The sequence below is a fragment of the Entelurus aequoreus genome, linkage group LG26 (genome assembly GCF_033978785.1).
Source record: "Entelurus aequoreus isolate RoL-2023_Sb linkage group LG26, RoL_Eaeq_v1.1, whole genome shotgun sequence".
Classification (NCBI taxonomy): Eukaryota; Metazoa; Chordata; class Actinopteri; order Syngnathiformes; family Syngnathidae; genus Entelurus; species Entelurus aequoreus.
Genome location: NC_084756.1, coordinates 36,937,256 through 36,951,958, shown reverse-complemented (window position 1 = coordinate 36,951,958; position 14,703 = coordinate 36,937,256). Strand labels below are relative to the sequence as shown.

Sequence of the window (14,703 nt, the reverse complement as noted above, 5' to 3'; positions counted from 1 at the left end):
AAGCGTAATATCACATAAAATGATGTTGCGGGCCACATAAAATAAAGCGGAATATCAAATAAAATGATGTTGCGGGCCACATAAATTAAAGCGGAATATCACATAAAATGATGTTGCGGGCCACATAAATTCAAGCGTAATATCATATAAAATGATGTTGCGGGCCACATAAATGAAAGCGGAATATCACATACAATAATGTGGCGAGCCACATAAATTTAATGTTGCAAAAAATGATGTTGCGGGCCACATAAATTAATGCTGCATAAAATTATGTTGCGGGCCACATAAATTAATGCTGCATAAAATGATGTTGCGGGCCACATAAATTAATGCTGCAAAAAATGATGTTGCGGGCCACATAAATGAAAGCGGAATATCACATACAATAATGTGGCGAGCCACATAAATTTAATGTTGCAAAAAATGATGTTGCGGGCCACATAAATTAATGCTGCATAAAATGATGTTGCGGGCCACATAAATTAATGCTGCATAAAATGATGTTGCGGGCCACATAAATTAATGCTGCATAAAATGATGTTGCGGGCCACATAAATGAAAGCGGAATATCACATACAATAATGTGGCGAGCCACATAAATTTAATGTTGCAAAAAATGATGTTGCGGGCCACATAAATTAATGCTGCATAAAATGATGTTGCGGGCCACATAAATTAATGCTGCATAAAATGATGTTGCGGGCCACATAAATTAATGCTGCATAAAATGATGTTGCGGGCCACATAAATTAATGCTGCATAAAATGATGTTGCGGGCCACATAAATTAATGCTGCATAAAATGATGTTGCGGGCCACATAAATTAATGCTGCATAAAATGATGTTGCGGGCCACATAAATTAATGCTGCATAAAATGATGTTGCGGGCCACATAAATTAATGCGGCATAACACATCAAATGATGTGGCATATCGTATAAAAAATGATGCGGCAGGCCACATAAATGACATTGCGGGCCACATCAAATAATGCAGCATATGACATAAAATGATGCGGCAGGCTACTTGAAATGATGCGGCAGGCCACATAATGACATTGCGGGCCACATCAAATAATGCGGCATATGACATAAAATGAAGCGGCAGGCTACTTAAAATGATGCGGCAGGCCACATAAATGACATAATCATGTGGCGGGCCAGATTGGCCCCCCCCGGGGGCTTTGAGTTTGACACCTGTGATCTAAATGATGTTTTGCAACAAAAACATGGCTGACAGTTTGACACTGGAACAGATTATAGCAAATGTAATGGGACGTTTTGCAGCGGAAGTCGACCTAATGGAGGTTTTCTTTTTAGCATAGCGGAACAGTTTCCCGCAGCATCAACTGACCTGCGCTTGTCTTTCATCCAGTCCTTCAGTTTGAGTCCTGGCAGCTCCATCCAGTTGGCCAAGCTCAGCGTGAGCATGGAACCTTCCATGGCCTGCAAGTCGCACACAGACAATTGCACATCAACGCACACTGAAGCAGGGAAATGAGGAAGGGGGGGAGGGGGGGGGAGGGGGGGGGTGAGGTCTACGTACATGCCAGGCTCCTCCCGGCGGACCCTTCCCCAGGACCAAGTGCGGCACGGCACGCTCGGGCTCGTACCGCCACTCCAGCGGAGACGTGTGCTCCATGCCGAAGTCGCTGTCGGGGAGCAGCAGCGAGTCGAAGAGGACGGCCACCGGGTTGGACGAGCGGCCCTGCAGACCCTCGCACAGGTAGTCCAGGTCCTGCAGAGGACAGACCGCCACCTTGAGCGTACTCGCCAACGACCTGCCGTGTGTGTGTGTGTGTGTGCGTGTGTGTGTGTGTGTGTGTGTGTGTGTGTGTGTGTGTGTGTGTGTGTGTGTCGCTACCTGCTCCAGCAGCGACAGGCCGGGCTGCTCGGCCAGCTTGCTGTGCAGCAGGGGGTTGGGGTGCGACGCCTCAGGCGACAGGTAGGGGGTGTAGCCCGACAACAGGTAGGACAGGCAGATCCCTGATGGGCCGTTGCCTAGGAGACGCAGAGCAGAGCTTGGGTGTGGGGGGTCAGGTGTCATGGTTGTCTTGCTTACACTTTCTGCTATTCTGAACTAACTCAACACGGTTTTGAGCCAAAGGGTCACTAGTCCATGCTGGGACACGGAGAGAAGGGCTAGAACTAAACCAGCTCCTTTTCGGACATGTTTGAAAGCTTGCTTGCATGTCTAAGATGTCCACAAAGATAACAGACAACAGTGCCATGACTCAGCATGCCTGAACACAAAGAAGGACCCGCACACGCTTCCTGAACCCTTCATAGGTGCCACTTGTGTAACCAACACAAAAGGAAAAGAACTAAAGTTGTAGTGATTTGTAAGACTGGAGACACCAACTGACACATTTCAGACCCCTTTCTTTACTGCCATTGAAAAACTGTTCAATGACAGATTGGAGAGTTTCATTAACCAACTTAGAATACTAATATAGATACAGAGCTGATATCACCTACTCAGTGGCCTAGTGGTTAGAGTGTCCGCCCTGAGATGGGTAGGTTGTGAGTTCAAACCCCGGCCGAGTCGTACCAAAGACTATAAAAGTGGGAGCCATTACCTCCCTGCTTGGCACTCTGCATCAAAGGTTGGAATTGGGGGTTAAATCACCAAAAATGATTCCTGGGCGCGGCCACTGCTGCTGCTCACTGCTCCCCTCACCTCCCAGGGGGTGATCAAGGGTGATGGGTCAAATGCAGAGAATAATTTCGCCACACCTAGTGTGTGTGTGACAATCATTGGTGCTTTAACTTTAACTTAATTTTAACACTCATGGCTTCAATTAAAATAACACAGCATATCACAAAAAAATGACGCGGCAGGCCACATAAATTATTGCGGAATATCACATAAAATAATGTGGCTGGCCACATAAATTATCGCGGCATATCACATAAATAATGTGGCATATCATATAAAAAATGATGTTACGGGCCATGTAAATTAAAGCGGAATATCACATAAAATAATGTGGCTGCTATATAAATTATTGTGACATGTCACCTAAATTAATGCAGCGTTTCACATAAAATGATGTGGCATATCATATAAAAAATTATGTGACGGCATATCACATAAATTTATGTGGCATATCATATAAAAAATGATGTTACGGGCCATGTAAATTAAAGCGGAATATCACATAAAATAATGTGGCTGGCCACATAAAATAATGTGGCTGGCCACATAAATTAACGCGGCATATCACATAAATAATCTGGCATATCATATAAAAAATGATGTTGCGGGCCACATAAATAAAGCAGAATATCACATAAAATAATGTGGCGGGCCATATACATTAATGTGACATGTCACCTAAATTAATGCAGCGTTTCACATAAATAATGTGGCATATCATATATAAAATATGATGTTGCGGGCCACATAAATTAAAGCGGAATATCACATAAATTAATGTGGCGACCATATACATTAATGTGGCATGTCACCTAAATTAATGCAGTGTTTCACATAAAATGATGTGGCATATCATATAAAAAATTATGTGACGGCATATAACACATTTATGTGGAATATCATATAAAAAATGATGTTACGGGCCACGTGAATTAAAGCGGAATATCACATAAAATAATGTGGCTGGCCACATAAAATAATGTGGCTGGCCACATAAATTAATGCGGCATATCACATAAATAATGTGGCATATCATATAAAAAATGATGTTGCGGGCCACATAAATAAAGCAGAATATCACATAAAATAATGTGGCGGCCATATACATTAATGTGGCGTGTCACCTAAATTAATGCAGCGTTTCACATACAATAATGTGGCATATCATATATAAAATATGATGTTGCGGGCCACATAAATTAAAGCGGAATATCACATAAATTAATGTGGCGACCATATACATTAATGTGGCATGTCACCTAAATTAATGCAGCGTTTCACATAAAATGATGTGGCATATCATATAAAAAATTATGTGACGGCATATCACATAAATTTATGTGGCATATCATATAAAAAATGATGTTACGGGCCACGTAAATTAAAGCGGAATATCACATAAAATAATGTGGCTGGCCACATAAAATAATGTGGCTGGCCACATAAATTAATGCGGCATATCACATAAATAATGTGGCATATCATATAAAAAATGATGTTGCGGGCCACATAAATAAAGCAGAATATCACATAAAATAATGTGGCGGGCCATATACATTAATGTGGCGTGTCACCTAAATTAATGCAGCGTTTCACATAAATAATGTGGCATATCATATATAAAATATGATGTTGCGGGCCACATAAATTAAAGCAGAATATCACATAAAATAATGTGGCAGGCCATATACATTAATGTGGCATGTCACCTAAATTAATGCAGCGTTTCACATAAAATGATGTGGCATATCATATAAAAAATTATGTGACGGCATATCACATAAATTTATGTGGCATATCATATAAAAAATGACGTAGCGGGCCACTTAAATGAATGCGGCATATCATATAAAAAATGATGTTACGGGCCACATAAATTAAAGCGGAATATCACATAAATAATGTGGCATATCATATAAAAAATGATGTTGCGGGCCACATAAATGAAGCAGAATATCACATAAAATAATGTGGCGGGCCATATACATTATTGTGGCATGTCACCTAAATTAATGCAGCGTTTCACATAAAATGATGTGGCATATCATATAAAAACTGATGACAACGTAACGCAGGAAACAAAAGCTAAGACTTAGCATAAACTATGGACATGAAACAAAAAACTCACTAACAGTGGCGTGAATAAACAAAACTTACTTTGACGAGGCATGGAACGAGCATCAAACTACGGCAAGGGAAGAGCATGAAACAATCAATGTACAGAGCATGAAATGAACATCAACAGAGCATGAACTATGGCATGAGCAGAGCAGCACAGAGTAATGTCGCCAGGACGACTAACTGCCAAAACAGGCTTAAATAATAATCTCTGTTTAGAGCAGGTGCGGGATTCGAACCCATGAGGCAGGTGGAACTAATGAGTCGTCATGGAAACTAAAACAAACAAGGGTGCACAAAAACAGGAACTCGTGGAGTCCAAAAAATAACAAAAAATAACAAAACATAATCCAGACCACAGAACATGACGGTTGCGGCCCACAAATGCGGAATATCACATAAAATAATGTGGCATACCATATAAAAAAATGATGTGGCGGACCACTTAATTAACGCGGCATATCAAATAAAATGATGTTGCGGGCCATATAAATTCACGCGGCATATTACATAAAATAATGTGGCTGCCCACATAAAATAATGGGGCACATCACATAAAATGATGGCATTAATCAAAATTACCAATGCAATAGTTGGTAAACAATGTGCATCATCATTTGACACACTCATTCACAATATTTGAGTACAAAAAATAGAACGGTATGGCATCAGAGGGTTGGTCCTGAACCGAGTAAGAGGCTACTTAACCAACAGGAAACAATACGTGAAGATAGGCGAACACGCGTCTACAACGCTGAATATATCCTGTGGTGTACCCCAGGGATCAATACCGGGACCAAAATTGTTCAATCGACATTGGTGAAGTTACAAAAGACGTGAAAGTTAGTATTATTTGCGGACGTTTTGTTCATGAGAGAACACACAGAAGCCAATACAAATATTAACAAAAGAAATAATGAATCATTGAAAGAGATGGTTTGACAAAAACAGACTCTCTTTCAAGCTTAGTAAAATGATAATTATATTCGTAAACAGTAGAAGGGAAACAAACAAAATAGAGTAGATATTAAAAGAGTATCAGAAAACACATTTTTAGATGTAATAATAGATGACAAAATTAACTGCAAATCTCATAAAAATATACAACATAAAGTAGCGTACAAACACTGACGCGGTGCTTCAAAACATAGCTAGCTAGTAGCGGTAAACATCTCGCCGTAATGTTTTAGCTACTTCTAAATCACTAATTCTCGCCTTTGTGGCGACAAATCGGCAAAGTTTCTTACAATAATAGCTAAACATGCTTCACTACACACCGTAGGAGGATACAATAGCTAACCGCTAACAGTAAGCTAGCGCTCCTGAATGTAAACAAATGGGTGGATCTACAAATATCGGCAGTAACGATATCAAGTACAAGCGCATCTCGCCGATAATCCAATGATTACTATAATATTTTTTATTATCACAAAACATTTTGTCATTTTGTTATTGTTTATAAAGTCAGGAAATACGTCCCTTGACACAGGAGAACTAGAATTATGACCAATGTACGATCATGTAACTACTTGGTATTTGGATTGATTTGGAGTATCAGCCAAAACTTACATAAAGTATCAAACAACAGAAGAGTAAGTGATTATTACATTTGAACAGAAGTGTAGATAGAACATGTTGAATCGGAAAGTAAGCAGATATTAACAGTAAATGAACAAGCAGATTAATAATACATCATAATATTGACAAAATAATAGAATATAAATGACAATATGTTACTTAGGGGTATAACGGTACACAAAAATTTCGGCTCTGTACGTACCTCGGTTGAGAGGTCTTGGTTTGGTTAATTTTTGGTACAGTAAAAAAACAACAAAACATACATTTTTAGGTTATTTAGTTACCAAATTTGCAAAATCTTCCACCAAAAATATTTTTTTAGTGTAATATTTGATGTGAAGTAATGGGAACCTTGGATAGGTCAATAATTCATAATAACATTGATTTTGATTCAATATTATGTTTTGAGCAATGACAGTTTGAAAGAAGGAAAAACCAGCTTTGTTTTATTAGTCAACATTGCAACTTTTTCTAAATGACATTTAACCTTTAAGCTTTTTTATTTCACTTTTGCTATGTTTTTGTTTATTTTAATAGTATTTTTAGAATGTGCCGTGGACCTTTAAAACATTAGCTGTGGGCCGCAAATGGCCTCCGGGGCACACTTTTGACACCCCTGCTATAGATAATACAAAATTAAATGTGATAAATCTATGGATAAAAAGCAGAACCTGGCGACGCATGCGCGTTTATCATAACTCTCTCTGTCTCTGCCTCTCCCTCACCAATGCTGCTGTTTGTTTTGTTTTTAACCCCTTCTTAACCCTGAACGTACATTGAAAATACACGCAACCCTAACTTAAAATGCCGGACATTTGAGGCATTTAAGAAACTCCGCCCTGACAGCTCCGCAAAAGAGGACATGTCCGGTGAAAAGAGGACGTATGGTCAGTCTATCCTAGCCCGTTAGCTGCTAGCATGCCGCGTGTTGTGCCTCGGTGTGCATTGTTTACACAACGTGCGTTACGCTACCTAATATGTCCATGTGGAAACTCGTTCGGTACACCTCCGAACCGAACCGGAACCCCCGTACCATAACGGTTCAATACAAATGGACATACTGTTACACCCCTAATATTACTGCATACGTCCGCGGACTAATTAGGAGACTTTGTTTGTTTACTTACTACTAAAAGACAAGTTGTCTAGTATGTTGACTATTTTATTTAAGGACAAAATTCTTATTTGATTGTAATAAGAATATGTTTAATGTATCATAAGATTTCCAAATAAATTAAAGCCAATAATGACATTTGTTGTGGTTCCCTTTATTTTGAAAAGTATCAAAATATATACATTTTGGTACCGCTACCAAAATATTACCGTATTTTTCGGACTATAAGTCGCAGCTTTTTTCATAGATTGGCCGGGGGTGCGACTTATACTCGGGAGCGACTTATGTGTGAAATGATGAACACATTAGCGTAAAATATCAAATAATATTATTGATGTCATTGACGTAAGAGACTAGACGTATAAGATTTCATGGGATTTAGCGATTAGGAGTGACAGATTGTTTGGTAAACGTATAGCATGTTCTATATGTTATAGTTATTTGAATGACTCTTACCATAATATGTTACGTTAACATACCAGTTGGTTATTTATGCCTCATATAACGTACACTTATTCAGCCTGTTGTTCACTATTCATTAGACATTTTAAATTGCCTTTCAAATGTCTATTCTTGCTGTTGGCTTTTATCAAATACATTTCCCCAAAAAAATGCGACTTATACTCCAGTGCGACTTATATATGTTTTTTTCCTTCTTTATCATGCATTTTCAGGCCGGTGCGACATATACTCCGAAAAATATGGTAATAATCCATCATAATATTGACAAAATAATAGGTGTATAAATGACACAATATGTTACTGCATACGTCAGCAGACTAATTAGGAGTCTTTGTTTGTTTACTTACTACTAAAAGACAAGTTGTCTAGTATGTTCACTGTTTTATTTAAGGACAAAATTCTTATTTGATTGCAATAAGAAACATACTGTATGTTTCATGTATCATAAGATTTCCCGGTAAATTAAAGGCCCACTGAAAGCCACTACTAGCGACCACGCAGTCTGATAGTTTATATATCAATGATGACATCTTAACATTGCAACACATGCCAATACGGCCGGGTTAACTTATAAAGTGACATTTTAAACTTCCCGCCACACTTCCGGTTGAAAACGTCTAGATATGATGACGTATGCGCGTGACGTCAACGGTTGATACGGAAGTATTCGGACACATTGAATCCTATACAAAAAACTCTGTTTTCATCTCAAAATTCCACAGTATTCTGGACATCTGTGTTGGTGAATCTATTGCAATTTGTTTAATGAAGAAGAAAGCTGTAGGTGGGATCGGTGTATTAGCGGCTGGCTGCAGCAACACAACCAGGAGGATTTTGACTTGGATAGCAGACGCGCTATCCGACGCTAGCCGCCGACCGCATCGATGATCGGGTGAAGTCCTTCGTCGCGCCGTCGATCGCTGGAACGCAGGTGAGCACGGGTGTTGATGAGCAGATGAGGGCTGGCTAATGTTCAATGGATATCTAATGTTTTTAGCACAGCTCTGTCGAGGTCCCGTAGCTAAGTTAGCTTCTATGGCGTCGTTAGCAACAGCATTGCTAGGCTTCGCCAGGTTGGACAGCGTTAACCGTGTGGTTACATGTCCAGTGTTTGGTAGTATTGTTGATCTTCTGTCTATCCTTCCAGTCAGGGGTTTATTTATTTTGTTTCTATCTGCATTTAAGCACGATGCTATCACGTTAGCTCCGTAGCTGAAGTGCTTCGCCGATTTATTGCCGTGGAGATAAAAGTCACTGTGAATGTCCATTTCGCGTTCTCGACTCTCATTTTCAAGATGATATAGTACCCGAGGTGGTTTAAAATACAAATCCGTGATCCACAATAGAAAAAGGAGAAAGTGTGGAATCCAATGAGCCAGCTTGTACCTAAGTTACGGTCCGAGCGAAAAAAGATTCGTCCTGTACTGCACTCTAGTCCTTCACTCTCACGTTCCTCATCCACGAATCTTTCATCCTGGCTCAAATTAATGGGGCAATCGTCGCTTTCTCGGTCCGAATCTCTCTCGCTGCTGGTGTAAACAATGGGGAAATGTGAGGAGCCTTTCAACCTGCGACGTCACGCTACTTCCGGTACAGGCAAGGTACTTTTTTTTTTATCAGCGAGCAAAAGTTGCGAACTTTATCGTCGATGTTCTCTACTAAATCCTTTCAGCAAAAATATGGCAACATCGCGAAATGATCAAGTATGACACATAGAATGGATCTGCTATCCCTGTTTAAATAAGAATATTTCATTTCAGTAGGCCTTTAAAGCCAATAATGACATTTTTTTGTGGTTCCCTTTATTTTGAAAAGTATCGAAATATATACATTTTGGTACCGCTACCAAAAGAATAGTATCGGGACAAGCCTACTATATACATAAATAATATCTGGAATGCTAACACATGTTTTGTGTGGCGATGAGGCACGTTCTGAACACGGGGGAAGTGGAACCATAAAAAGATGGCTGGGCATTAACTGTCAGTAAACTTAAATAAATATGAAAACGGAATATTTGGATATCATTAAAATGTAAAACGGATGCAAATTATGGTGGATGAAACTCAAATAGAAAGAGTGAAGTAACCATATTTGAGCTGTAGGTGCCAATCTAAAATGGAATCTACAAATTAATCTTTGTTACGGCGGATTGTTTACCCAAGATGCAGACGGAACTCCGGAGGCAGCGTGTAGGTAGGACAGGGATTTATTTAGCATAAATCAGTCAGGAAATACAAGTCAACAGAAAAGCATGCTGATAGCGTGGGAAGCTATGGCGAAGCTTACCGTCTTTTTCGGAGTATAAGTCGCTCCGGAGTATAAGTCGCACCGGCCGAAAATGCATAATAAAGAAGGAAAAAAACATATATAAGTCGCACTGGAGTATAAGTCGCATTTTTTGGGGGGAAATGTATTTGATAAAAGTCAACAGCAAGAATAGACATTTGAAAGGCAATTTAAAATAAATAAAGAATAGTGAACAACAGGCTGAATAAGTGTACGTTATATGAGGCATAAATAACCAACTGGTATGTTAACGTAACATATTATGGTAAGAGTCATTCAAATAACTATAACATATAGAACATGCTATACGTTTACCAAACAATCTGTCACTCCTAATCGCTAAATCCCATGAAATCTTATACATCTAGTCCAGGGGTCACCAACCTTTTTGAAAGCAAGAGCTACTTCTTGGGTAGTGATTAATGCGAAGGGCTACCAGTTTGATACACACTTAAATAAATTGCCAGAAATAGCCAATTTGCTGAATTTACCTTTAACTCTATGTTATTATTAATAATTAATGATATTTACACTTAATTGAACGGTTTAAAAGAGGAGAAAACACCAAAAAAAAATGACAATTAAATTTTGAAACATAGTTCATCTTCAATTTCGACTCTTTAAAATTCAAAATTCAACCGAAAAAAAAAAAGACAAAAACTAGCTAATTCGAATCTTTTTGAAAAAATAAAAAAAATAATTTATGGAACATCATAAGTAATTTTTCCTGATTAAGATTAATTTGAGAATTTTGATGACATGTTTTAAATAGGTTAAAATCCAATCTGCACTTTGTTAGAATATATAACAAATTGGACCAAGCTATATTTCTAACAAAGACAAATCATTATTTCTTCTAGATTTTCCAGAACAAAAATTTTAAAAGAAATTCAAAAGACTTTGAAATAAGATTTAAATTTGATTCTACAGATTTTGTAGATTTGCCAGAATATTTTTTTTGAATTTGAATCATAGTAAGTTTGAAGAAATATTTCACAAATATTCTTCGTCGAAAAAACAGAAGCTAAAATGAAGAATTAAATTAAAATGTATTTATTATTCTTTACAATAAAAAAAATAAATTTACTTGAACATTGATTTAAATTGTCAGGAAAGAAGAGGAAGGAATTTAAAAGGTAAAAAGGTATATATGCCTAAAAATCCTAAAATCATTTTTAGGGTTGTATTTTTTCTCTAAAATTGTCTTTCTGAAAGTTATAAGAAGCAAAGTAAAGAAATTAATTAATTTATTTAAACAAGTGAAGACCAAGTCTTTAAAATATTTTCTTGGATTTTCAAATTCTATTTGAGTTTTGTCTCTCTTAGAATTAAAAATGTCGGGCAAAGCGAGACCAGCTTGCTAGTAAGTAAATAAAATTTAAAAAATAGAGGCAGCTCACTGGTAAGTACTGCTATTTGAGCTATTTTTAGAACAGGCCAGCGGGCTACTCATCTGGGGCCGTACTTATCAAGCTTCTTAGAGTGCCATTTTACACTTAAGTCCTGAGAATTTGCGAAATTTAGTCCTACTCTCAAACTTAAGAATAAAAGCTTTTTATCAACGTTCTTAAGTCTAAGAATCACTCCTACTCTCCACGATATTTAAGAGACCTTCAGAGGTGTCTTAAGTGGTTAGGAGTTGCCAGCAGGGGATGGCACTGAGGCGAGAGAGACGTGCGCCAACGTTCAGGGAACGGAACAATGTTTTTTTTTTTTTTGATGACGAGCAGCTGATCAAACGGTATCGTTTAGACAGAGCGGATATTATTTTTGTCACAGATTTAATACTTTTTGATTCCTTGTTGATTTCTGCATGTGGCTGCAGTGGGCTAGTATATATAGAGCCACACACACCAGTTTCAAATTAGTTGCCTAATTAATGAATTGGAAAGAAAATGTTATGACAGTAGCGTATGTGTGTGGCCGTGAGGTGAGTGACGTCAGTGAGTGTGTGGGCGAGAGAAGAGAGGGAGCGGTAGCGTGAGTGCCGGCGGGGACTAGTTTGTTTTGTATTATTTTGTAGTTTATTGTCAAAATATACACTCCCATTGTCCACTTAAATATTTCCAAGATATTTCTTAATCTTAGACAACGGATTCCCTTCCGTGATTGGTCATTTCTATGCACACAAAAATGACGTCACCTAAAATTCTGTTTACGGCACATAGTAATGTCGTAATTCAGCTCTGAGTGTGACACTTAAGATTCAGTCCTACACTTCGCTGAAAGTGTGAGTAAGACGCTTGATAACTAACTTTTAAGTGCAGCTTTCAGCCAATAATTTATTTACTCTTAAGTCAACTCTTAGCAGACTTCTTAAGAGTAATTCTAAGAAGCTTGATAAGTACGGCCCCTGGTCCTTACGGGCTACCTGGTGCCCGCGGGCACCGCGTTGGTGACCCCTGCTCTAGTCTCTTACGTGAATGAGATCAATAATATTATTTGATATTTTACGCTAATGTGTTAATCATTTCACACATAAGTCGCTCCTGAGTATAAGTCGCACCCCCGGCCAAACTATGAAAAAAAACTGCCACTTATAGTCCGAAAAATACCGTACTCCAAGAACAGGAATCACAAAGGTAACTTGTTGCATGAGCAAACAAGACAGGAATAAGTAGCTCTCTGATTAGTGCCCGGGAGCACGAATCAGATGAAGGTGAAATAATCAGCACCCACGGCAACCAAGAAAAAACAAACCCCGGGGTGCTGAAACAGAACTAAGGGAGTCTAACTAAACAAAACACGAACCAGGCAACGGATCATGACAACCTTGTAACAAAGCAAGTGTCAACGTTGAATGAAATAAAATACACTACCGTTCAAAAGTTTGGGGTCACATTGAAATGTTCTTATTTTTGAAGGAAAAGCACTGTACTTTTCAATGAAGACAACTTTAAACTAGTCTTAACTTGAAAGAAATACACTCTATTAGAGATGTCCGATAATATCGGCCGATAACTGCGTTAAAATGTAATATCGGAAATTATCGGTATCGTTTTTTTTTATTATCGGTATCGGTTTTTTGTTTTTTTTTTGTTTTTGTTTTTTTAATTAAATCCACATAAAAAACACAAGATACACTTACAATTAGTGCACCAACCCAAAAAAACCTCCCTCCCCCCATTTACACTCATTCACACAAAAGGGTTGTTTCTTTCTGTTATTAATATTCTGGTTCCTACATTATATATCAATATATATCAATACAGTCTGCAAGGGATACAGTCCGTAAGCACACATGATTGTGCGTGCTGCTGCTCCACTAATAGTACTAACCTTTAACAGTTAATTTTACTCATTTTCATTCATTACTAGTTTCTATGTAACTGTTTTTATATTGTTTTACTTTCTTTTTTATTCAAGAAAATGTTTTTAATTTATTTAATTTTATTTTATTAATTTTTTTAAAAAGTACCTTATCTTCACCATACCTGGTTGTCCAAATTAGGCATAATAATGTGTTCATTCATTACTAGTTTCTATGTAACTGTTTTTATATTGTTTTACTTTCTTTTTTATTCAAGAAAATGTTTTTAATTTATTAAATTTTTTATTTTTTTATTTTTTTTAAAAGTACCTTATTTTCACCATACCTGGTTGTCCAAATTAGTCATAATAATGTGTTAATTCCACGACTGTATATATCGGTTGATATCGGTATCGGTTGATATCGGTATCGGTAATTAAAGAGTTGGACAATATCGGAATATCGGATATCGGCAAAAAGCCATTATCGGACATCCCTACACTCTATACATTGCTACTGTGGTAAATGACTATTCTAGCTGCAAATGTCTGCTTTTTGGTGCAATATCTACATAGGTGTATAGAGGCCCATTTCCAGCAACTATAACTCCAGTGTTCTAATGGTACAATGTGTTTGCTCATTGGCTCAGAAGGCTAATTGATGATTAGAAAACCCTTGTGCAATCATGTTCACACATCTGAAAACACTTTAGCTCGTTACAGAAGCTACAAAACTGACCTTCCTTTGAGCAGATTGAGTTTCTGGAGCATCACATTTGTGGGGTCAATTAAACGCTCAAAATGGGCAGAAAAGGAGAACTTTCATCTGAAACTCGACAGTCTATTCTTGTTCTTAGAAATGGAGGCTATTCCACTAAATTGTTTGGGTGACCCCAAACTTTTGAACGCACTCCATTCTGTTGCTTGACTTATCCTGCACTCCTCTTTCATCCTCTTGAACGAACCAAACGGAGGATCAGCATGACACAGCACATTGTGTCATGACGTAACCTTCTGGTGTGACTCAGGTGTGCATCGGGTGTGCTGGTGTAACACGACCTGACATCAATAAGTCAGGCAAAGTCTTCATTGTGTCGTTATGTTAATAGCTGAACAACTACTAATATTACCTGCATGTTTTATTGCTGTAGTCACAGGACGTGTGTTCTTTGCCACAGTAAAGACTAACTAAGGACGACTGTAAAACTGTAAAACTGTAAAACAAAACGTTAT

The 14,703-nt window shown here is 38.0% G+C and overlaps 1 protein-coding gene across 1 annotated transcript in view; it reads right to left on the bottom strand.

Annotated features, from left to right (window-relative positions):
- Window positions 1–14,703, bottom strand: part of LOC133643455 (oxidative stress-induced growth inhibitor 1-like) — a 54,014-nt gene that overhangs the window by 14,152 nt on the left and 25,159 nt on the right. The window contains exons 3-5 of the mRNA XM_062038049.1: window positions 1,866–2,002; window positions 1,548–1,739; window positions 1,356–1,447 (exon numbers count right to left, since the gene is read on the bottom strand). Coding sequence (XP_061894033.1) covers window positions 1,356–1,447; window positions 1,548–1,739; window positions 1,866–2,002 — 421 coding nt within the window. The remainder of the gene's footprint in view (window positions 1–1,355; window positions 1,448–1,547; window positions 1,740–1,865; window positions 2,003–14,703) is intronic.